At 52.3% G+C, this 24,260-nt stretch overlaps 7 protein-coding genes across 7 annotated transcripts; 3 read left to right on the top strand and 4 right to left on the bottom strand.

Annotated features, from left to right (window-relative positions):
* GT037_002439 (uncharacterized protein) lies at window positions 1-1,073 on the bottom strand (the record flags this gene model as incomplete). The annotated part of the gene is made up of 2 exons (XM_038927486.1): window positions 1-912; window positions 966-1,073. 2 exons carry the CDS (start codon window positions 1,071-1,073, stop codon window positions 1-3), a joined length of 1,020 nt encoding a protein of 339 aa, XP_038790778.1.
* A 595-nt stretch (window positions 1,074-1,668) lies between these two features.
* On the top strand, window positions 1,669-4,985 carry GT037_002438 (fad dependent oxidoreductase-like protein; the record flags this gene model as incomplete). The annotated part of the gene is made up of 5 exons (XM_038927485.1): window positions 1,669-3,138; window positions 3,572-3,875; window positions 3,931-4,152; window positions 4,202-4,522; window positions 4,570-4,985. 5 exons carry the CDS (start codon window positions 1,669-1,671, stop codon window positions 4,983-4,985), a joined length of 2,733 nt encoding a protein of 910 aa, XP_038790777.1.
* Window positions 4,986-6,307: 1,322 nt separating this feature from the next.
* Window positions 6,308-8,204, top strand: GT037_002437 (vanadium chloroperoxidase; the record flags this gene model as incomplete). Its single annotated transcript, XM_038927484.1, has 2 exons — window positions 6,308-6,970; window positions 7,035-8,204. The coding sequence occupies 2 exons, from the start codon at window positions 6,308-6,310 to the stop codon at window positions 8,202-8,204; spliced, it is 1,833 nt and encodes a 610-aa protein (XP_038790776.1).
* Window positions 8,205-8,427: 223 nt separating this feature from the next.
* GT037_002436 (mfs multidrug transporter-like protein) lies at window positions 8,428-10,206 on the bottom strand (the record flags this gene model as incomplete). The annotated part of the gene is made up of 3 exons (XM_038927483.1): window positions 8,428-9,810; window positions 9,872-9,986; window positions 10,040-10,206. 3 exons carry the CDS (start codon window positions 10,204-10,206, stop codon window positions 8,428-8,430), a joined length of 1,665 nt encoding a protein of 554 aa, XP_038790775.1.
* Window positions 10,207-10,867: 661 nt separating this feature from the next.
* Window positions 10,868-11,587, bottom strand: GT037_002435 (dna glycosylase; the record flags this gene model as incomplete). Its single annotated transcript, XM_038927482.1, has 1 exon — window positions 10,868-11,587. The coding sequence occupies one exon, from the start codon at window positions 11,585-11,587 to the stop codon at window positions 10,868-10,870; it is 720 nt and encodes a 239-aa protein (XP_038790774.1).
* Window positions 11,588-12,016: 429 nt separating this feature from the next.
* Window positions 12,017-13,932, top strand: GT037_002434 (autophagy-related protein 22-1; the record flags this gene model as incomplete). Its single annotated transcript, XM_038927481.1, has 3 exons — window positions 12,017-12,169; window positions 12,243-12,519; window positions 12,575-13,932. The coding sequence occupies 3 exons, from the start codon at window positions 12,017-12,019 to the stop codon at window positions 13,930-13,932; spliced, it is 1,788 nt and encodes a 595-aa protein (XP_038790773.1).
* Window positions 13,933-14,019: 87 nt separating this feature from the next.
* GT037_002433 (cyclin pho80-like protein) lies at window positions 14,020-18,381 on the bottom strand (the record flags this gene model as incomplete). Its single annotated transcript, XM_038927480.1, has 3 exons — window positions 14,020-15,331; window positions 16,588-17,912; window positions 17,959-18,381. 3 exons carry the CDS (start codon window positions 18,379-18,381, stop codon window positions 14,020-14,022), a joined length of 3,060 nt encoding a protein of 1,019 aa, XP_038790772.1.
* Window positions 18,382-24,260: the final 5,879 nt, after the last annotated feature.

The raw sequence follows: 24,260 nt of genomic DNA, 5'->3' as shown, positions 1-24,260 counted from the left end.
CTATAACTCTAGCTCGTTAATCATTTGCTCTCCTGTTAACCCTGCGAGCAAGTTCTTGACACTTTCAGTAGCCATTTGTTCCCTTGTCTCAATCGTTGCGCTCCCAATGTGCGGCACAAGTACAGCTCGCGGCTGCTTCAGGATCGGGTGATCAGCTTCGATGTTCGGTTCATTCTCAATAACATCCAGACCGGCACCGAATATTTGCTCCTGATCTAGCGCTTTTACCAAGGCGTCGGTGTCGATGATGGGGCCTCGTGCGATGTTGACGATGACAGCTAGCTTCTTCATCTTCGCAAAGAAGTCTGTGCTTACGAGGTGTTTCGTGTCTGGTGTGAGCGCACATCCGACGACGACTACGTCGCTCTCTTTTGCGAGTTGGTCTATGCTGCCCGCTGGCTCAATAGGGATAGTAGCATTTGTGATTAGGCCAAAGTGGTCTTCCTTTACAGGTTTTCCAGGTTTGGACGTAAGGTAGATAACTTTTTTGATGCCGAACGGAAGTAGTCTTTGCAGCGAAGCTTGCGCAATCCGACCAAAGCCCAAGAAACCAATTGTCGATCCACGGATTTGTGGACCAGTCATGAGCAGAGGATGCCACGGCATTTGGGGCCATTCGCCCTTTGCGACCTTTGTCATGGATTCTCCAACTCTTCTCTGGGCCATGAGGATGAGCATGACCGTGAGATCTGCCACGGCATCGGTGAGACATGTTGGTGTGTAGCCGAGGCGTACATTGCGCTTCTTGAGCGCGTTTCGGTCAACATGATCAGTACCGACCGAAAACGAAGCGATGGCCTTGAGTTGAGATCCAGCAGCTTCCAAAAGCTCTTCGTCGACTTTGTCTGTGAGCATAACTAGGATGCCACTTGCACCTTTGGCGTTCTCAAGCAACCAGGAGCGTGGGCATGGCTGCATACATCTTGTGAGCAAAGCAAGTCTCTGTCGCCAGTAATGAAACACACCTTTTCGGATTGCCATTGCACAACTTCCAAGTCCTCTTTCTTCACATCGAGTATTCTTTGTGCTTCGTCAATTAATTGACGCGTTACAACAACTTTTGTCTTCGCCATGTTGGTGTTGGTGCGTGCAGCTGAGGCTTCGCCGCAGTCTGCGGGACGCGGGGTTGGCGGGGTAGAGCTTGACTTGGTCTCAATAACACCGTCACGAGGGGTATGCGAAAGATGCAACGAGACTTGCGATAGCCTTTGCATTGAAGCCAACTCGGGGCCAAAGTGTTACCTTCTGGAGACATCCGTTCTCATAAGCTCGCTGCCGGACGCCTTTGGCCCGAATCATCCGCCAATAAGCGCTGAGGAAGAAAAGGCGACTGCTCCACTTGGACAGTCTCTCTGCACTTCTTTACCGTCATCTACTAGAATATCACAACTTGTGCAATTGCTATCGTGAATCTCAAGCTTTGAAAACCACATGCTTGGGCAGTCAACACCTAGCCACGGTTGTACAGTAGACAAGTCGGGAAGTAACATATCCCCTAAAGTAGCATGTACAGCCGACAAGCGCCCCACTTTTACGATATCACGTCGTCTTCGCCCATCTCTATCAACTTCATGTATTTAGCTCCGAGGGTTCCTGCGTATCTCAAAGAGGACTTTTGATCATCGTATTCTCCAACTTATCTACACTTATCTTTAATCAAAAGCAATCATGGAAGAACGAGCGCGCATCCCCGTTGCGCCACCTATCACGACACCATTGTCTTCATACTGGCACAACCCAAAGTCGCCTTTTGCAAATATCATTGAACCTGAGGTGGATAAGGGTACACAAGCCTACGACTATGCCATTATCGGGTCTGGTATCTCCGGCACGGCAATCGCCTATAACATTCTGAACGCTTTGCCTAATGCGCGGGTAGTGATGTTGGAGGCACGTGAGATATGCTCAGGTGCGACAGGTCGCAATGGTGGGCACACGAAAGCGGCAAGCTATCGCAGCTACACGCATCATGCCCAAGAGTTTGGCAAAGTAGAGGCACTGAAGATTGCGAGATTAGAGTATGCTAACATAGTCGAGACGCATAGCATGGCAAAGGACCTGGGCTTGAAGTGCGAGAGTACGTTGTGCAATACGGTCGATCTCATCTACGACAAACCCACTTTCGAGGCGGGAAAGTTGGCCATTCAGATGCTGCGAGCTGACGCAGACGAGCATGAGAAGGAAGTGGGAAAGATGGCATGGTACCAAATACATGAGGAAGTCGCGGATATCCAGAATAAGTTCTCCGTTGCAGCAAAGAACAGCAATCCCACAGTCTCGTCAGAAGAGCAGCTTCAAGGCGCCTTTGAGTACCTAGCTGGACGAATACACGCATACCAGTTTACAACCGGGTTATTAAAAGAGTGCGTTGAGAAAGGACTGCACTTGTGCACAAATACGCCAGTGCATGATATTTGCCCGTCAGCAAAATCAAATAGCGAGACTGGTACTCGTTGGGATGTTTTCAGCCAGCACAACACTGTCACAACAGGAAATGTCATCATCGCAACCAACGGCTACACACCCTATGTCATGAAAGAGCTTCAAGGCGCTATCGTACCAATGCGCGGACAAATCACCGCACAACGACCAGGAACGGCAACAAAGCTTCCAAGTCCGCTACCGACAACGTACTCGTTCATCTATCGTGACGGCTATGAGTACATGATTCCGCGGCCGTTACCGAATGGTGGGCAGCACATAGTTATTGGCGGTGGCTTAGGTCGTCTTCCTGCAGCCGGCCCAAGCGAGTACGGGACAGTTGACGATGGTAATTTGAACCCAGAGATCTCCAAATATCTCCACGAGAGCTTGGCTGGATATTTTAGTGCTGAGAACTGGGGTGAAGCGTCTAAAGAAGAAGAAGCGCGCCGTGTGGCACAGGAGTGGACAGGCATAATGGGTGCTACAGCCGATGGACGACCATTTGTAGGCGAGGTGCCGGGCAAGAAGGGTATGTGGATATCTGCAGGCTTCAACGGTCATGGGATGGTGCTGTGTCTCAAGTCGGCGGAGGCGCTGGTGAAGATGATGGGAACTGGCCACAAGAGTAAAGCACCGGATTGGTTTCCTGAGAGCTTTTTGCTCACACAAGATCGGCTGGCGAAGTGCAGGTTCCAAGGTCGCACCGATATGCAGGTACCCAAATGAGGGGTTACCGGCCTAGACATAGCATTGATGAGTATGATTGTTGGAAAGCAGCTGAAACAGGCGTGTCAATTTTGTTCACGTGAGTGCAGCGTCGTGCAGAGGGCGACTGTCGTGGCAGAGCTGGGATGGAGGTGAATGCTATAGACAGTTGGGGTCTTGGGCGACTTGGTTGATGGAGCCCCACTTGGCGCGAAACGTCATCAGTGGCGGCGGAACATTCCAAGCCACGGTCACTGCGCGGCTATCACGAGCCCAGAGCTTCAACAGGCGCGACTTGCCCCATACAGACAGCAATACACTCGACATAGACGCACCAGACGCACCAGACGAAGCACTACAGCCAACATGTCTGAGAAAACCAGCACTGACAAGGCGAGCCAAATAGCAACTACAAGGGAGCTCCCCCACTAATAATCGACAGCCCCCCGAGAGCCCAACGACGGCGCGTGAGCTCGACTTTGACGACGACAACGACACTTCGGCTGTCTCGGCGCAGGACAACACCAAATCGCCGTCGCCAGGCTCCAAGTCGCCCAAGCCCGGCGTGCGCTTCAACGAAGAGGCCACCGAGATCCCTCCCCAGAAGCCACCGCGACCGGTGGACCCCCAAGTGCAGGCGCAGAACACGCTGATTGAGGCTTTCCCCAGCGTCGACGCCAATGTTGTCAAGGCGGTGCTGGTGGCCAGCGGGGGCAAGGTCGAGCCTGCCTTCAACGCGCTGCTGAGTACGTGGCTGCCTGTTGCTAGCATGTGGGTGAGGGGTATAGCTAACCAGCGCAGGCATGTCGGATCCCAACTTCAAGGCCGAGGAAGCTCCTCCACCGCAGCCACCGCGACCCCAGCCCCGTAGCCAGCTGGAGCAGGACGAGATGTACGCGCGACAGCTGGCCCAGCACTACCAAAGCCAAGGCGGCCCGGGCGCACAGCGAGGTTATGCATCGCGTGGCCAAGCGCAGCGACAACGGCCTGGCGAAGCCGACCGGGAGCACAGCTTCTTCGATGGTAGGCTCAGACGGTATCCATACATGTGTGCTCGCTAACACCCAGGCAGACGACCTCCCCGAGATTCGTAAGAACATCGAACAAGGATTCAAGGAGACGCAGAAGACGGTCACAAACTGGATCAGCAACTTCACCAAGAAGCTTGACAGCGGTGAGATGGAAGAGTACGACAGGTACGGCAATGTGCAGTACACGGGACGCCAGCCACCACCACAGCAGAGACAGAACTTTGGCCCCTCCCAGTCAGATCAGATGTATGGCATCCGCAAGTCGGCTGAACAGCGACGGTCGGCAGACCACAACCGCTACGATGCCGACAATCGAGTCATTGGCGACGACTTTGCAAAGCTCGAGCTGAGAGACAACGAGGGTATGTTGGACCCACCATGCATGCAAACCGCCGCTAACAAGTCGCAGGGCCGGGCCCGCGATCGTCAAGTCGTCCAAACGCAAACCCCGACCTCTTCAAGCCCACACCCGTGTCCCCACCCCAGAGCGGCCCTGTTGACGAAGTCGATGCCCTCTACCGCAACCCATCACCCAACAACCAGGGCGGCCAGGGCAAATCGAGCGGCAAGAAATGGCAGCCCCTCACCTCCGTTGCGCCCAACCCAGAGCCCGATGACCATGACCCTTTTTCTCTTGGCGACAGCGATGATGAGGACAAGGACGTGAAGAAGCAGGACACAAACCCTGAAGATACCGAGAGGCTGAAGAACGCTGCTCAGAACAGCCCAGGCCCAACAACCGGCAAGCTCAGGCCTGCAGAGCGAAGCGGAAGTGTCAGTCAGAAGGACGCTACCATGGAGGCATTACTGAAGGAAGCGAAATAACAAGCCACTTTCCATCGCCCGATGAGGCCTGGGACCCGGCAATACCATGTGGATTTGGTAGCCTGGTATACATCTCGTCTGCGGCATACTAGTAGGTAGGATGAGTCTCAACTTTACTTGATCCGCTGGGAATACTGGTCCATGATTGCATGTCCTCCCATCTTATCTCTTCGCGTTGATTCTCTTTGAATTTTGGAACATGTAGCATGTTTAGCGTTTCTCCAACCAAAACTCGCCCGCAGCATACTTTGACATCAGGAGGAAATAGGCTGACTTGCGGATCGGACCAAGTGACATCGGTGGCGGATCGAGCTGAGGTGAGCTGTCATGTTAGGCCGGGTATATGTGTTTAGAGTTCAGAAGCACCGCCCCTTGACTTACCTCTTTGGACCCTGAAAAGGTTTCTTGGCATCTTGTGGATTCATACCTGATCCGCCACGCTTTCCCCGCACTCAGCGTCTACCGCTTTTTATGGGTGGGGTGATTGCTTCGATATGTTGCTCCCATGGTATCTGGCTGTGTCAGGCTAGCTTGTCTTAGCCCCATCGCTGAACATTTCCTTACTATCTCGACTTCGGCCCTACCACTCATATCTTTTCTGCCATCTTCTACGCTCTCAACCTTCAGAAACATCGATGCAACCATGTGATCGAATTGAAAAGCGTTCGTATCGATTACGAATCATCGGGGTCGGAAAACACTGCCACCAATGGCTTTGCTCGGCGACGCCATAGCCCATCAATACGTTAGTAGGCTTCGAGGTCACGATATCTACCCTTGGAGTTTCAGCTGCTTGTAAGTTCATCTCACGATATGGATCTCGCAATGTGGGTGTATTGGTTGAGAGGCCGTGAGGCTGGGCAATACCCCCTTGTCAGCTGAAATGTACGTCAGATCTGACCGCCAACCGTTCACAACAGGAGATCTCAGCCTTTCAGCAATACGCTGGTCAGCAACACCATTCGTCGCATGTAGTTCGCAGGAAGCATGATCTTCCCGCAACTAGATCCTTGCGGGAGGACATGATCGATTCTTGGCAGTGTCTCTACTCCACGACAATGGTCCTCCACACCGCTTGGCTATGAACGTGGCTTGGATTTTGGCTTTACGTCTGCCTCAATATGGCGAACTCCACGTCATAACGACAGTTCACCTGATGGTAAGCTGGGTTATTTCTGGGAAAAAGGAAATGCTGCGAGTATGGACAGACGTGGACAATGTCGCGAAAGCTGAGTATCGTTGTGTATAAAGCATACTGACTCTTGCTCACATCATCGATACTACAACCCCAGCATCTTCTACATATCTTCAAAACATCCATCATGGCAACATTCACCCCTATCCCGCTTCCCCAAATTGATGAACCGGCCGAGTACAACACGAACTACGTTCTGTATTGGCACCATGTCGGCTTGGAGCTTAACCGCGTTACACATACCGTCAAAGGCCCGCAGACTGGCCCACCAATCTCCGCTAGAGCTCTGGGCATGCTCCAGTTGGCTGTACACGATGCCTACTTCGCCATCTGCCCCTCTTCTAGCTTCCCGACCTTTTTGACATCTGGTGCCGACAATCCTGCCTATGCTCTGCCCGAGCTGCACGGCGCGGACGATGCCCGCCAGGCGGTAGCTGGTGCTTCTGTTACTATGCTGTCTATGCTTTACATGAGGCCCCCTACCACCCCCAACCCCGCCACCATTTCTGATGACGCCTATGCACAGCTTCAGTATGTCATTGACAAATCAGTAATCGATGCACCCGGTGGTGTAAATACAGCGTCCTACAGTTTCAAATTCGGAAAGGCAGTAGCTACTGTTTTCTTCAACCTACTCTTCCACGCTCCAGGTACCGACCAAGCTGGCTACCACCCCACACCCGGCCCATACAAGTTCAACGATGAGCCCACTCACCCCGTCGAGCTTGTTCCCGTTGACGCAAACAACCCGGATGGTCCTAAGCGGCCTTTCCGCCAGTACCACGCCCCGGTAAAAGCCCTCTTGCACGAACTTCATATGAGACATACACTAACTTCGTTCATTGAATTTTTAGTTCTATGGCAAGACTGCTAAGCGTTTTGCTACACAGACTGAACATATGATTGCTGACCCACCCGCCATCCGTTCTGCTGCTGGTGAGCAAGCTGAATATGACGATAGTGTTCGTCAAGTCATTGCCATGGGTGGAGCTACCGGTCTCAGCTCCACCAAGCGCAGCCCCTTCCAGACAACTCAAGGCATATTCTGGGCCTACGATGGTCCTAAATTGATCGGCACGCCACCTAGACTTTACAACCAGATCGTCCGCCGCATCGCAGTGACATACAAGAAGGAAGAAGACTTGACTGGCAGCGAAGTTAACAACGCAGACTTTGTCCGTCTCCTTGCTCTGGTCAACGCAGCTTCTGCTGATGCGGGAATCTTCTCCTGGAAAGAGAAGTGGGAATTTGAATTCTGGCGACCACTCTCTGGTGTTCGTGACGATAACTTGCGCGACCCAAATCGCCCAGATCGTGGCGACCCTTTCTGGCTTACTCTCGGCGCCCCAAATACAAACACAGACGACATCCCTTTCAAACCCCCCTTCCCCGCTTACCCCTCTGGTCACGCCACATTCGGCGCCGCCGTCTTCCAGATGGTCCGCCGCTACTACAACGGGCGAGTTGGAAACTGGAAAGACGATGAAGTGGACAACATCGCCATCGATTTCGTATCCGAAGAGCTCAACGGCTTGAGCCGTGATCTCCGCCAAGACTACGACCCCAAAGCGCCCATTACTGATCAGCCAGGTATCGTGCGCACACGAGTTTTACGCCACTTTTCTTCCGTCTGGGAGATGATGTTCGAGAACGCAATCTCGCGTATCTTTCTCGGTGTCCACTGGCGCTTCGATGCTGCGGCCGCCAAGGATATTTTGATCCCCACGACGACAAAGGATGTCTACGCTGTAGACAACAACGGCGCTTCCTTGTTCCAAAATATCGAGGATATCCGTTATACGACTATGGGTACAAGGGAGGGTCACGATGGGCTTTTGCCGATTGGTGGTGTGCCGCTTGGTATTGGGATTGCGAATGAGATCTTTGATACAGGTCTCAGGCCTACCCCATCGGAGAGACAGCCAGTGCCGCCGCCTCCAGTCAACCAGAGGGGACCGACGAAGGAGATGTTGGAGGAAGCGGGAAGTGAGGAGCAGGTCCCTATGATGGATGTTGCGCCCTGAGATAAATGGGGGTGGTTGTCAGGCAGTTCGCTGCGTTCTCCTTGACTTAACAGATGAGTCTCGGTTCGGCAGTGGTTCGAGCCTTCGTATGTAGCATAGGTATTCATCGAATGCATGTATTGCAGAACACACAGATCATCTTTTGACTTGCAAAGCCATCTCCATACCCTTCAAGCCTCTTCCTGGAAGTAAGCTTTGCCTTGTGGCTGCAACCTGCCCCAACTTATTTTCTGATCTTCATAACTGTGGGTTGCTTCCGCCACGCTGCAAGACTTGCTAGCAGAGCCACACCGCTGACGACAGAGCAAACGACAAGAGTCTCGTTGAATGCATCTGTATACGTTTGGCGAACGGCGAAGGCCGCGTCTGGTGAAAGGGTACGCATGGAATTGGCAAGTGATCCCAACTGCGCAACACTAACCACCATCGGGTCTAGAAGCTGCCGACGCTGTTTGACACCTAAGATAGCTGTTGATGCAGCGATACCGATACTTCCCCCTAGCACACGCACCTGAGCCATGATGCCTTGTGCGACCGCTGTATCGCGCTGCTCGGCTTCAATGGTTGCGAGTAAAGTTGAATTACTGACAGTCAGGCCGAAACCAAAGCCGAGGAAGACTTGCAGCCCATAGGCTCGAGCTTGCGGAACCACAGTATTGCCTAGTGTAGACAGAGATGCAGCTCCAACTAGCATAAGAGCAGCACCGACGACGTTGACCGGGAAGGTGTTGTTTCTTTTACTCGAAGCCGCACCAGCAATAGTCGTTCCGATAGCAGAAGCACCAAGCATTGGTAGTAGAGCTATGCCCGACACAATAGCATTTTTTCCGTTGACCACCTGGAACCGTGTCGGCAGCGAGTATATGATGAAGAAATATGGGAAGCCTGTCAGCATCGTCGTGACCACTGCTGATATGTAGACTCTGTTCTTAGCTAGTCGTATTGGGAAGAGTGCACCTACAGTGTCAGGCCAGCGCCTTGCAACGAACCACTCCCAGGCCAAGAGCGCGACAAAGCATAGGACACCGACGACGAGTGGAGCAACGAAAAGTGCAGACGACCAGACGGCGCTATCCAAGAGAATCTGGATCCCAGCTTGCTGGAAAGCAATTACCGAAGGTACAGAAGAAGCAACCAAGAGAAGGAAACCTAAGATATCGATCTGCTTGAAACTGCGGCGCTGGAAACCTCGGACCCGAGCGTTTTCGGACCACGCTCCAATGAAAAGGATAAGCGGGATGATGCCAACAGGAGCATTCGCCCAGAAGACCCAGCGCCAAGACGTATAGTTCGTTATGACACCGCCTAGAACTGGCCCCAGAATGCCAGACATCGCAATGATGGCTCCTGCCAAAGCACCGATCATCTTGGACATACGCGGCGATGCAATCTCAGTAAGAATAACGAAGCCCACTGAGTACAAGCCTGAACCGCCCACTCCCTGTAGTGCCCGCATGGCTATGAGCTGGTCGAGACTTTGACTGAAACCACATCCGAGTGAGAAAGCGAGGAAGATTACAAATGCAGCGACATAGGCGTTACGACGACCGATCACGTCGGAGAGGCTGGCAAAGATGGCAGTGCAGCCAACGTAGGCAAGTGTGTACTAGATGTGAGTACACAATGTCATTAAATATCTCACTTACAGTTTTTACAGGCGCACTTACTGACAAGGCAATCCAATTGACCTTGGATAATGAGTGGAATTCTACACTAATTGTGTAGATTGCAGTTGCGATGATCGATGTGTCCAAGAACGATAAGAAGAGCCCAATACAGACACTAGACGGTAGGCCGTCAGATCAAGGCTATTAAAGCCAGATTTAATAACTTACCTGCCATATAACGACACGAGTCTCCATGTTGCGATGCCAGGCGCTGTAGCAGGTCCTACTGCGATGGTATCAGGTCTAGCATTTATCCGAGCCTGCTCATCGTGGGCAATATTGATGTCGACTGGAGCCAAGATCGTCTGGGCACTGGTAGCTTTTTCGATATCCATGTTTGAGTTTTGTATGCGGCTTTAGGTAGTCGTGTGGACTAAAAGCGCTTTCCCGGCACACTTCTCACTGTAAGTACAGCTTCCGGACCAGACACCAGTGTGAGCGGGATCCGGACGTAAAATCCAATAACCTTGCAGCTTTTAGGCTGCGACTCCGCTTCGTAGGATATTTCTTGTTTTCTCATTGCGGCGTAGTAGTGAGAAGATTCTGTACAACGTCGCAGCAATTGATGTGTCGACTATGGATCGCATGTACCGCTCCTACGGCCGTACCTGAATTTGAAAAAGCAATTGTGTTGTTGGGAAATCTTAGCCTCACTGGAAGTCTAACCGGGCGTACGCCTTGCGTCCAACGCCATCAATATGTGTCGCTTACTGGTTTCTCTAACGTCGCACAGCTTCTACGTTAGCAACCTTGCGAGTTCATCAGCGCGCTAGTATGTCCAGGTGGTCAGACAAGTGAGACATCTGCTTTTTTGGGTTGGGTTGATGCGGGCCACTTTCTGTTTTCTTGGACGAATCTTCTTGCGGGGTAACAATGATGCTGATTTGTTCGTCGGTATGCGAAAACATATCCAATATGCGGAGTGCGCAGACTAGCACCCAATAAGCTACTACTTCTCCGAGGCCTAACGTTCCGAGATATTGTATGTTGGAGCCGTCAACAATCTTTTTCTCGCCTCCATTTCAGATATGGTATTAATTCCTTATCCGTCGGTACAACTCTTTTCCATTCAGGCTCGATCCCATCCACAGGTGCGATACCCCTCAATCTGTCGCGATAGAAGATGCGATAGCTATCGAGTGCATAGGCGCCCATACCAGGCAGATGCGCAATCTCCCAGCCTTCTCTTTCATCATCAGGCCCTAAAATCTCTCCTGGCTTAACATCGGCACCACAACCATGATTGGGGTAATGTAACCTCCTGTACCTTCGTTCTTTGCACGGAGGAGCCGAGAGCCAGGTTTTCGCTAGTGCTATAAGGCGAGCCGCTCGAATTCGATGGAGGCCAATCGGTTGTAGCATTGTGGTTAAGTCTTCGAGAGATGCGGCGGACAGCTCATTTGGCGAAGGGTAGGCTGCGAGTATCTTGAAAAGAACTGGGCGTGCCATTTGGCCACGCGTTTGATTCCATAGGATCACTTGGACTACTAATGCGTACAGGCTGTCGCATACCCGCTCCTGGATAAGTCCATATTTTGCAGGCTGAAGCTGAAAAGGGAAGTCTGGCGGTTCTGGTATCACCGCTGGGTGGTCTTCGGTGTCTATCCGAGTAGATGTCCTCGTTGGAGTTTTGCGCGCCTTAGGCGCGACTTTGGTCTTTCGCTTCTCTTGCGGGGCATTGGAAGCTACTCGACGGCTTCGCAAGGTGACTGGCATGATCAGGCATTAGATCCAACCGTCAGATAGATATTACTGATCAAGCTCATACGCGCGTCTCAAACAGCGCATCGCTCTGGCGGCCAAAGACCTATATGGAAAGCTTGCAGCCGGTTTCATGACGCTAATGGGAAGTCGATGATGTAACGCGTTATTGAGCCGCGCCATCAGGCCAACCCCCCTATCTGGTTAGGACTCTAGAGCATGCTTTTGGAACTGGTGTTTCGAATGAGTCGAGATGTACTGTGGAAAGTGAAACGCAGCTTCCCAACCAAAAGTGAGAGTGCTCTGACATAATCTTCATTGTTCGATACCGCCCCACCCATTTCCGACCCACTCGGCAAGAACCCGGCACCACATCGGGATCCGGCAACAGTCTTACAAACCTCTATTCAATGCCGCACTCCATAACTCTAACAACAAACAAACATGTCCTTCGACTTGGATGATGACGAAACGCTCATATCGATATCGCGCACCGATAGATATGAAGGCGAAGACACGAGTCCTACTACCGACCGCGAATTGAAAGCTTGGTATGCTTATCCAATCGCAGCCGAAGTCTTCGCTGTAGTCGCAGTGGTACGTCATAGTCCTCTCCTTCACCAAACACAAACGCACCTCCTTTGTTAGGATTTTTTGCTCAAAATACTAGGGTGCGTTTCTCCCAGTGATTCTCGAGCAATTGGCCAGAGAGAATGGCGTTTTCTTCTCCGATCATTCAACACCGTGTGTTGATCATTCCGCTTCCGGAAGACTCCGGATACGCGAAAACGCAGGCCAGAAGGCCGAAGGAGGAGACTCTGAGCAATGCATGGTGAGATATCTTGGAAGAGATATGTCAACGAGCAGTTTTGCGATGTACACCTTCTCTACCGCTGTGTTACTTCAAGCTGTGGTCTTGATATGTTTTAGTTCCTTCGCTGATCATGGTAAATATTAGCACACAGTGTCCAATGATTCGATAATCACTAACATTATCGCTAGGCCCGTACCGCAAGAAGATGCTCATGTTCACATCATACATGGGCGCACTAGCAAGTTGTCTCTTCATTTTCATCTCGCCATCACTATATTACTTGGCTCCAATCCTAGTAATCGTTGGTGTTTCAAGTCTAGGCTGTTCATTCGTGTTGCTAAACGCATTCCTACCGCTACTCGTCGCCAACCACCCAGATAACAACACCTCCGGAAAATCATTCACATCTGATTCAGCGTCAGACGTCGAGCTGGAGTCCCTGAATCTCTTGGAACAGAACCAACAGAATCCCACCAGTGGACCTCCTTCGTCTGCTCACCACATGGACCCAAATCGATTGAAGCGGGATTTAGAGCGAAGTGCGCAAATCTCAAGTAAAGGCGTGGGGTATGGCTACATGTCCGCCGTCTTCGTACAGGTTTTGGCTATCTTGATAATCTATCTCTTCAGCAAAACCAGCCTTTCGAAAACCTCGCCTAGTCTCTCCATTCGAGTTATCCTATTCATGGTCGGCCTATGGTGGGCCATCTTCTCTATTCCAACATTATTGTGGTTGCGTCCGAGACCAGGTCCACCGCTGCCCACCCAGAATAACCAGAGCTTCTCCGGAGGGGAGCCGTCGAAATTGCGCACGTTCTTGTTCTACACGTCCTTTTCTTTGCGTAGCTTCTGGGGAACACTCAGGAGAGCGATAAGACTACGACAGACATTGCTCTTTCTGATATCGTGGTTCCTGCTTTCAGATGCAGTAGCAACAATATCTGGAACTGCGGTCCTCTTCGCACGCACAGAGCTAAATATGGGTACTATCGCTATCGCACTATTATCCATAACGTCCATCGGATCAGGCATCATAGGCGCATTCGCATGGCCGCATGTACAGAGGCGCTATGGATTACAGCCAAAGACGGTACTGCTGTGTTGTGTAGCGGGCATGGAAATTATCCCATTATACGGATTACTCGGATTCATCCCCCTGTTCAAGAGCTTGGGGTTTATTGGTTTGCAGAAAGCATGGGAGATTTACCCCATCGCCATTATTCATGGAATTGTCATGGGTGGTATATCATCGTATGCGCGGTCTGTATATGCTCCATTGATTCCAGAAGGCAGTGAGGCCGCGTTCTTTGCATTATATGCTGTTACAGACAAGGGTAGCAGTGCTTTCGGTCCAGCTCTCGTAGGTTGGATTGTTGACCAGGCGGGTACGATACGCCCTGCCTTCATCTTCCTGGCTGTATTGGTAGTGCTACCAGCACCACTTTTGTGGCGATTGGACGTCGAGAAGGGGAGGGAAGACGCGCGTGCCATGGCAGACGGAGATGTTAAAGGACGGGGGGTGTATGAGAGGGTTCGTGAAGAATAATGAACCGACAATCGGAGTCGGTGGGTATGATATTGCGTAGATGATAGTACGCCGCCCAATGCTGTAAACGCCAAATGATGATATCCCTCAAGCCCGTTCTTCCATCTTCGGTCGCTTGCTGTCCCGATCGTGGTCATCTCCAAATCTCTTCCTCTCACCGAGCGGTTTTGCGTTTGCACCTGAAGGCCCCTCCCTATCCCGGTCTCTCCCGCCATGAGCATCAGGCCTGAATCTCTCATCCACGCCGAAGTCGCCCTTGTCTCTTCGCGGCCGGTCATCACCAAAGTCACCCCATTTGCCTGTATCCTCAGTCTTCATGTCCCTGTACCTTGTCCGACCCTTTTTGCCCAATTTTGTCATGTCCCTGATTTGCATGTACTCAGGCAGGATCTCTCGATTTGTCTCATCCTCGAAGCGCGCATTCATCAGATTCCGTCGATCTACTCCCAGTTCCTTTAGCTCATCTGTAAAGAAAGCACCCTTGTGGAAGTACTTTTGCATGTACTGCATCTGCCCGCGATCGCCCTTTTCTTCTTGTTGTTTCTCGATATGAGCGCGGTCTTCGGCTTCGCGTTCGGCGGCGGAGAGGTTGCGACGGCGCTCGATCTCTGCACGCTCAGCTTCGGCTTCTTCAATCGCGAGGCGTTCGCGTTTGATGCGCTTGAGTTCGCGAAGTTTCCAGGCGGCATACTCGGCATCGGGATCAACACCGTCAGTGTCGTCAATGGCGTTGATGTCGGCCTCTTCGACGTCGTCGTCCCAGTCTCGCTTGCCCGCTGCCTTCTCTGCTATGCGCTGCTCAATCTGCTCTTGTACCAGCGCTCTATTCTGCTCCTGTCGCCGCGCCTCCTCTTCTGCTGCTATGTCCTCTGCTGATTTGACGGGCGCCACTTTGTGCCGTTCGTTCTTCTTGAGAAACACTGGTCGCAGCAGTTTCTTCGGTGCTTCGTCCTCGCTACTTGACTCTTCCTCAGATGATTCATCCTCACTGCCGCTACCACTCTCGCTACCGCTGCCATCCTCTTCCTCTTCTTCCTCGCTTTCTGTCTCGAACTCATCTTCTATCGCCTTGCGCTCCGCTTCAGATTTTTGTCGCGATGCGAGTTTGGGTTTGAGCGCTGACTTAGGGAACGATGATGCGATTGGCGCAGGCTTTGGCTTTGCAAAAGGTTTTGGCTTTGGCTGCTCCTCTTCCGATTCTGATTCCGAGCTCGACCGTTCTTCGGGTTCAAGTGCTGCTGTTGGCTTGCCAGCGAATTGGCGCGTTCGTACGGGCTGCGCCGTGAGTTTCTTAGATTTTGGTGGTGGCATCGTGGCGACTTTCAGGATAGTTGGCGTACAAAGAAAGTGTGCAAAGTCGAGTGAACCGCGAACGCGATACCGCGGCTCCTGCAAGCGGCTTGGCGCGCGTCAGGCCTGCTGTACGAGAGACCTCGTATTGTGTGCGTAAAGACTACCCGGCTAAGTTACACGCAATCACCATATAGAGATAGAGGCTGATCGCTGCAAATCCTGTTATAAAGTCTTAGTTTCTTGTCCTGATACGCAGAGGAAGAATTGTAACCTCTTTTGGTCGCCACGTTAAGATATCTACAAACACAAGCACAAAATTGCCTGCGTATGTAGCCAAATAGAAGAAGATCATGCTCAAGCCAGAATTTTGATAGAGCTGCTCACTTAACATCTCACATAGCAGATATCTCCTGTCGACTGCCCTGGAAGAGGATTGTGACTTCTCTGTCCATCAGTATCAGCAAAACCATCCTTTCAGTTTGTGTTGTGACAGCTACAATATCAACCCTCATGACAAGGAAAAGTAAGAAAGTTATGAGAAACAAACCCTACGTAGTTAAAACATTACGATTCTATTTCAACTTAGCAAAACTCGTTTGGCATATCTAGGCGCATATTACTCAATGAGAACAACATGCTAATTCATTCTGAGACTGGGCGCCACCGTTCCGAGTATTGTGTACTATCGAGCCAGAGATAACATTATATGAATTGCAGAGTCAAGCAGGATCTACATAGGAAGAACAGCCAAGACCGCAATCAGAGATTTCACGCTGGAAAAGTGGTCTGCATACATGCCAGGCGACTGCACTTATTGACGTTGCCTAAAATTGTGAGATGAGCTGAGTAAATTAGTCATACAGGTACGGTTAACCCGATGCTTTGAAGTAGTTATACTTGAATTTTTTTCATTATTCACTCCTTTAGAGTTTTTGTTATCCTGGATTGAGGGTACTTATCACAGGGTGATAATTCCCAGTGACTTAAGCACAGGCATTTTCGCCGTCCTTAAAACGCCCGTCGTATCAGAGCCGGTCTTAGGAAGGCCTAAATATGTCGACCAGGCAAACAACTATATATACAATAACGCCTGTTGATGCAGTGACAGTATAAGGAAAATGATGATCAAATCTATTGACCAATGAAATGCTCACTGAAAGTACCACCCAATGCAATGCACGCTCGAACGCAGCAAATATCGTGTCCTCAGGACTAAATGATGGGCAATCAAAGCAAGCCCAGAAAGTTCGTAAAGTTGTTACGTGAAAGTAAGCGATACCCGTTCATCGGAAGATGGGTTGTTGAGGAACAGGTAGTTGGTTGAACTGGTTAGTCTCAGGCCATGCACTACGGTCCATGTACGGCAGAAGCCCGGAGCGACGATCGGTCATTGGTCGACCCAAAGGCTGGTATTGCATCTGATCGTATCCGATGTTCCTCGCTGGGTTGTGGATCGACGTCGAAGGTGGGGGTACAAGTAGAGTCTGCACGCTGCGGACCGGTCGGTAAGGAGACTGGCGTTGATTAAGGAAATGCGACGGAGATAATTGTCTCGAACCGGTTGCGGGATAGTTTCCAACAGGTGAAGAACCAGCTGACTGGGGATACGGACTGATCTGTCGGGACTGGTCGGTAGAAGGCGTGTAGTTGTGAGGGTAGGAGGGTGGGCCCGATGAAGTTGGTGTGCTAGTCGGTTGCTGCCATTGGACGGGTGGAGGGTAAACCATGGCCATGGATCGTCCACCAGGGACCGGCAAAGGAAGATCTGACCAGTTCTTCAACTGGGTAGGTGGCATCTGCTGGGGTGGAGGTATCGAAAGACTTGGTAAAGGAGGTAGTCGGTTTACGGATGGTGGTGGCTCGAATGACCTATTGATAGGCGTCTGCAACGTCGGGATTAAAGGTGCATTACTGTAAGGACCAGGTGCAAATCCATGGGCCTGTCGCTTCGTTGGAGGCTCAATGCTGTAATCGGCACTGCGTTTACGTTGGATGGGGCCTAATTCTGGCAGAGCACCAATCGGAGAGACGGTGGCGGACGTGGCCTGTGGTTGTAAAAGCGGGGTATTCGAGAATGCCATGTGGTTTGGCGAGTACATCATCGAAGTTGGTGGTGACGTTTGCTGTTGAATGGGCGGTGACGGAGCGTAGGTTTGTGGTAGGCCGAGCATGTTCTGGGGGCCAACTGGGCTTACAGCACCCGATGCTGGAATCTTAGATGCTCGATCAAAGAATGTGCCAAACTTGCCCAGGATGCCGTGCCACTCATTCCACTTCTCCTTGGACGTGAACAAGCTGTATCGCATGTTGCTAAGAAATTCGACCTCCATGATGTGCACCTCCTGCACCGAGATACCCGAGACCTCGGCCCATGTCTTGTTGGTGTATGTGTTGTCATCGAGAAATTTGTTGCCCAGCATAAGAGCTACAGTCAGTAAACGATACTCGCTACCGGGCTTCCCCTTGACCGTGGGGTTGGTCAGCTTCAGCCTGTATATGAAAAGTAATGCCAGAAGAATGACATTTTGAGCAACCTGCGTAGTGGTCAAGATAGTTGCTACCCACTTTCTGAATCCAGTTGTGGGATGTGCGTCAGGAACGAGAGGCTGCATAGGCTGGCGTGGCGAGGCGGTCTCGAGTACTTGCTTGAGAGTTGTTGAGCTCTCGAACCAGAAGAGACATGTCACCTGGTGAGTCAGTTTCAGAACCAAGGGTGGGAGGATGTCAAATTACCTCTGCTGCCAGTTGAGGGAGACCCTCTTGCGGCGTGCTGATGGTTGGTGGTATCTTCAGGTTTGGCGATATGGTGTACTTCTTTCTCGGTGTCTGGGCCATCTCTTGTGCTTGCGGTGCTTGTCTTGGTGGACTAGGACTTCTTGCAGCAGCCACTGATCTGGAGTTGCCAATAGCAGGCAGCTGGTAGCCGTACTGATGCCCGGCACCCTGGTTTGGTGGAAGTGAAACTACCCTCACTGCTGAGCCCGGGAGGTCCGGGGGTGTGAGGGGAGCTCTTGGGGCTGTTCGTAGCGGGTCGTGCTCATAGTTATTGGAGATGCTCGGGTAGGGAAGGTGCATCGTGGAGTCGAGCTTTGAGGAGCTGCGAGGTGCCGTGGCATACGGGTTGAAGGGAGGCTCCCGCGGCAGGGCGTGAGGCATTGGGTGAGGGAGCTGTAGCTCGAGCATATGGACGGCAAGAGACCAGGTGGAGAGGACAAGGTGAATGATGAAAACGGCGGCGACGTCAATGGCAACAGGCGGTCATGTCCGGGCAGCTATTGTTTGCACGCTACTATTTTGCCTCAACCTTGGTCTGGAAGGATGGTGTTGACAATGGCCAGGTATGGATGGGGAGCAGGAGCAGGATGGACTAGGCCAATCAACGCCAGGCAGAATCCGGTGCACGGCAACGACGCTTGCAACTAGGCTTGTAGGAGGTGAGGGTTTGGCAAAGGAGGGTGCAGAGGGACACAATAAAGAGACGTCAGGCCCGGTGAGCGTCCTTTGCGGATGGTGCTATGCCGTGAGCGGCTTGGTGTTGGGTGTGGGTAGTGGTGGTGGTAGTGGTGAGTGATTGATTGTGACTGTAGGGAGGCGGATTATCGGGGGCCCGCACGCTGGCATGGCCGTTGGACTTGAATAAAACATAGGTAATTCACACACACGGAGTCGTGAAGGCTCGGAAGGTTCCAGGCAGGAGCGAGCAGGGTAGGAGGAACGCCCCAAGAGGCTGATCCAGGACCCAGAAGGAGAAGCCGCGCTCTGACATCAACCGCGCCTGGAAGGAGCTAGGGGCGCACGGCCCCCAGCACAAAGCAACCGCGACCGGGGGTTCGCCGCGAGGACAGGAGCGACCGACGCTGCTAGCAGCCAAGCCGCGCGGGCTAATTACATACTACTACAACAAGTACAGCACGAGCGACGTGAATAATCAATCCCTGCGCCAAACCACCCCAGTACCAGCTGCGCCGCGCGATACAGCCTCAGCGCTCCCGACCCGTCTGATTGGCGCCCCCTCATTCGCAGGCGATGCATAGTGCGCGTCCAGAGGGGCTTCAGCCATCTTCCACCCCACCACACACGACCTTCCCAGTGCGCACTGCGACAGTGGGACACCATCCGGCCACAAACGAAGAAACGATAGCGCTGGTGGGCCTCATCAACGACCTGCAGCCTACATGGTAGGCCTGCTGCCTCCCCGGAGCGCTGCCGTCTCAGACACGACGACTGATCAGAGAATGTGAGATCCCTTACGCATCGCGGCCACCTGCACCCGCCAAGGCGGAGCATACACCACGAATGAAGGCCGCTGTCTGCCACATCCAAACTTTGCCAGCAGCAGGAATTGCCGTAAGCGGCAGCCATCCATGAATAATCGCTATCCTAATCACCCTCCACCAGCGCCAGGCGGTCTGGAAGGGCACTTTACGCGTGCAGCGTTCCGCCCATGCCGTGTTTGACCAACTGCTGCCAGCTTGCCGCCCTCAGGCATCTAAAAAGCACACAGGCACGCTGATGCAAGCGCAAGCATAGCGAACTGGCGAGACTGGCAGACGACGGCGCTGTGCTGCCAGACGAGGAAGCGACACGAACCAGTCGCCCAGCCAGCCCGCCCTAGCCAAATCGCCGTCTTACCTTTCCCTAAGCATGCTCTACATCCGAGCCCGAACCCTGTCCTCCGCGAAGCTTCCCATGCTGAAGTTTGAGCGAGTGCTGCTGATCTTCAATCCTCTTTTTTTTTTTGCAGATGATTTTGCTTCGTGACTTCCAATCATGTGGAGCTCGACCGCTGCAGCCCTCGGTTCCGATGCTTCCGGCGAATGGCAAGTATGATGCACCCCCGACGCTAGACGAACTGTTGTTATTGAGGCCGGCCATGTGTTGCGTGCAATCCAAGTTGAGGCAATCTGCACTGCAGAACCGTCATTTTGCAACGCCCCTGACGAAACACGAATCGGGCTATTGCGCGCGCCTCAGTTGCTGCATTCTGCATTCCATCACGCTGCCCATCAATCAGGCTGGCCATAGCTGCTGCTTGGGCATGCGGCTTGCTTGGTGCATCCACCTGTCCCGGACGCCTGTGTTGCATGTCTGGCAAATCTTGCAAACGACGTCCAGTTCCAAGGTTGCCATTGCTGACCCGTCCAACTAGCACCGGCGTCGTGAAGCATGATTGCTTATCGAGTCGCCTGCTTGGCTAGCAGCGCTAACCGTGAAACCGTGACGGAAATATGGCCAGAGCAGCAAGGGATACGCAGCCCGTAATCTATCGATAGCACTGAGCAGAGTCTGTGCCGCCGGTGATCCTGCTTCGCAATGCAATGAGGTTGTTGATGGAACGGTGGAGCTTAGCAAAGCGAGCGCCGTCATACGTACATGTGCAGGGGGTGCCCGTCGCGCTTTCCTCGGTCCGTCACTCACTTGCAAAAAAAGAGCTGCCCACGTAATCGCGTCTACATAACACATGGATGGCAAACGCTTGCAATCACCAAGCATGGATGCATTCCAGATGCTTGTTAGTAGCCATCCACCACTCGTCAAGCTATAGCATCGGTACGATGTCGGTGTGAGGAGCGACATCTCAAACACGCCCCTTCGCTCCATGCCAACGGGAGGCTCGGGATGCCTGGACGACTCGGCTGGCGATTCGCTGATACGCGTGATACGACCGCCCATGGTCCTCCACCGCGCTGCAATAGTCATGGCTCTATCGAAACTAACTTCGCCGCTGTGCATCATCGCCTGCAGTGCCAGTACCTTCGTACATGTTCAACAGCGATCCCGTCTGACCGAGCGTCTTGACCGTCGTGTGGAGATTGATGGTGACTATTTTGGCGCAGAAAGGGCAATAGCTCCTTCCACGGTCGGCTGGAGGGGGGCGTAGTACGGAAGGGACGGACGATACTCGGCACCGCTTTCCTCACCATTACACGAATATACGAGCCCCAACGACTCGTTTCCGTCTTGCCCAGTCTATACCATGAACGGCACATCTATTAGCTTGGCCATGGCGCGCTGAGACGTACCGCGCTTCCACGACGCGTACATTACACCATGCATCTATCGTCGATGGACTCCATCGTCTGCCTTCAACAAATCGACCCTGCCGAGCAGCAGCTTCATGGATGCGCCCCTAGTGCATTTCATCATGTGCAGCAACCTGGCCACAAGACGTTTGCCAAAACCACTCAGCCGAGATCATCGTATATGGTTGGCGCCAGCGATGAGCACGCAAGCCCTTGGCCAGCGCGCGATATGAGTGGGTTTTTTTTTTCGCCGTCCTCTTACGACACTGTGCCCAAAAACGTTCGCGATCAAGAAGTGCGATGCATCTTGGCTACGGCTCTTTAATTCCGGTCTACGATTGCTGCCTTAGCGGCCCAGCTGCAAAAGCAGAACGCGATAGACGCACGCACTGCAACAAGTCTCAAGCCGACTCAGGATCTTGTACTTCTTTGCCACACAAGTCCACTGGGTCGAGTTTAGCCTTTTTGCACGGCTTGCGGCGTCCTCAGATCCCTATCCAGTTCCCCGCTCTCTGGTGCTGAAAGAAGTAGGTCAGACGGTCCCCGACGAATGAGCAATGCGCAACCCCACGCTCTAGAGCGAGCACGCCTTAATCATTCAGCAACCCAACATCAAGGTCTGCTCATCCAGTATGATGGATCCTTTGCTATGCTTAGATGGGATCCTTTGGTCATTGTATTAAAGTATAGTGTGACGCAACCACATCGCACTCGGGCTGCAAAGCCGCTCGTCTGACAGTGATACAGCATGCTGACCGGACAGGCCATAATGCGGGAGGATAGGCTTTATCCAAGGGGTACCGATACTTGCTACTTCCCACCGGAGATTGAATGTGAATATGTACAAGGGCGTTGGTACCGATCCACGAGGCCATGCTAGCCTGCCCGATGCACAGCTGACCCGTATCATCTATCCCGCGGCTGACACTGTCATGGAGGACGACAAGTCCCGTATGCGTTACGCCACGAGCTTCATTAGCACACTAGCGAAGCCACTCACGCGTCAGTCAGCCAACCAACTTTGTGTGACCAAGTCGCACCTTATTATCATGCCCCATGCGTACCAAGTATCATGCAGGAGGCTCCATCTATTTGCGCCAAAGACAATGCTTCCGACGTCGGCAAACCCTCGCTATCTTTTCCAAATACAATTCATCGAGCTAGTTTGCCAAGTTCAGGCTCTACTTTACTTTATTGCCGGGCGAGACTCCTTCAAGGCTACACAACAAACGACTTGCAATTCGTTGGTTGCCTAGCGCTCGATTCGAACAACGATGTTCCAGCTTGGACGTCTGGCGGTGCTTTCGACGCGCGCGACGAGTCATCGTGCCACCATCATGCAACAACCAACAAAGGCGGCCGGCTAACATCACTCCACACCTCCTTCCGTGTTCAGAAGCAACTTTTGGAGTGTCGCTCGCGGAGCCGGTTGCAGCTCACATTCTAGACAACACAAACGCACTCCGTGTACAGACGTTGCACTCGCTGGAACGGACTCAGGCCGCGCTCGCCCCTCTAGGAGCCGCAGTACATTGCTCAGCGCATTTGATTCAGCCGTATGAGGAAAAGCGACGCATCACTTTCTTACTTCAAAACGAGACAGCCTTTGCACCACGTGCATGTCACCGAATGGATCAGGATACGTTGGCTTGCGCCACCATGTGCATTCACAGATGATCCTGTCGAGTTGTCGCTACGCATCCCCATAGTCACTCCTCAGCCTTGTGCAGCGACAAAGAGAGACGAAGCAAGCAAGAACGCTACACGCAGCCGTCGACCCAAAGGATCTGTAAGATGTGCAGACAGTCTCACCGGCTCGCACAAGCGGAGCGCCGACCAACTAGGTCTATGCTGACTCCTATGGACATGTCGGGGCAGTTTACCGCCGGCACGAAGGCTTCCATGTGCATCATCATCTTCCATCGTCCGTCTCTCACTGCAGCTAATGGCTTTGTGACATGTTTCCAAGGACATCCAGAGGAAGCTCATGTCTCAACTGCACTGCCTGACAGGGCGGGATTTCGCATAACTGAAATCCCTGTCAGCGTCTGTCAATCCATGTCATGTCCACATATCTAGTTTTACATTGGCCTGACCTCTCGTCATCGGATAACGTCCTCGTTGATTGCAGATCACAGATTCCCATCACACGGGTGCCCGCCCTCCGGTGAGGATGCCCCAGCCTCGACTAAACAGGCATTATTGCTGCCGATAAAGCTGAAGTTGGGCTCCGCTATCACGAAAACAACCGTCGCTTCCACCGGCACGAACAAGCTCGTTTGTTCGCTGGGTTGTATCCCAATGTTGAAACGTACTGCAAAAGGTGTTGACCTTCGACATTGGTGTTTCAACGTAATAGAGGATTGCAAATACATTTGCAGCATTGGCCAATTAGGCCCAGGCTGCTTCTTAGAGTATGCGATTAAGTGAAGATTGTTTGGGTCATTCTTAGAGGAGAAACGACTCAAGAGGGAAGTTTGCCGAACTAGCACACATTGACATAGATTACGCTGCGGAACCTAATCCTCAGCTGAGACACCTTTGGGGCTACTTAGCTGCTTGTACTACATTTGGCTCATCGGCTAACATAAATCGAATCCCAACACGCTGTTGTAGACTTTCAACGTGAGGCTTGCACTTTTTTCTATTCCTCATACCCAGACCGACATGACATCAGCAATATAAAATGACACAAGGCCTCCACTTTCAGCACAGGGACTCTGCCGACGCCCGTGCCATCTGACATGAATTTCCCATATCTTGCACCAAGCGTGATCCGTACACTGGGGTAATGTCGCAGGATTTAACAGTGCGGACTGACCATTGTGGACAGTGCGACACGTTTCATGGTGATAGTAATAAAACGTTTCGAAACAAGCATGATCCCGCGCTTCTTTGTTGACGCCGACTTCACTAAACACACCGCCGCAGTGGTTGTTGTTGGGGCTATGCACAAAGGCGCTGAAATGTTGGTTGGGTTTTGGTTTACTTCTGCTTTTAGGGATGCCGCGC

The sequence above is a fragment of the Alternaria burnsii genome (assembly GCF_013036055.1).
Source record: "Alternaria burnsii strain CBS107.38 chromosome Unknown 750, whole genome shotgun sequence".
NCBI classification, from domain to species: Eukaryota; Fungi; Ascomycota; class Dothideomycetes; order Pleosporales; family Pleosporaceae; genus Alternaria; species Alternaria burnsii.
The sequence above is the reverse complement of the archived record's forward strand: the minus strand, read 5'-3'. Positions and strand labels throughout refer to the sequence as shown.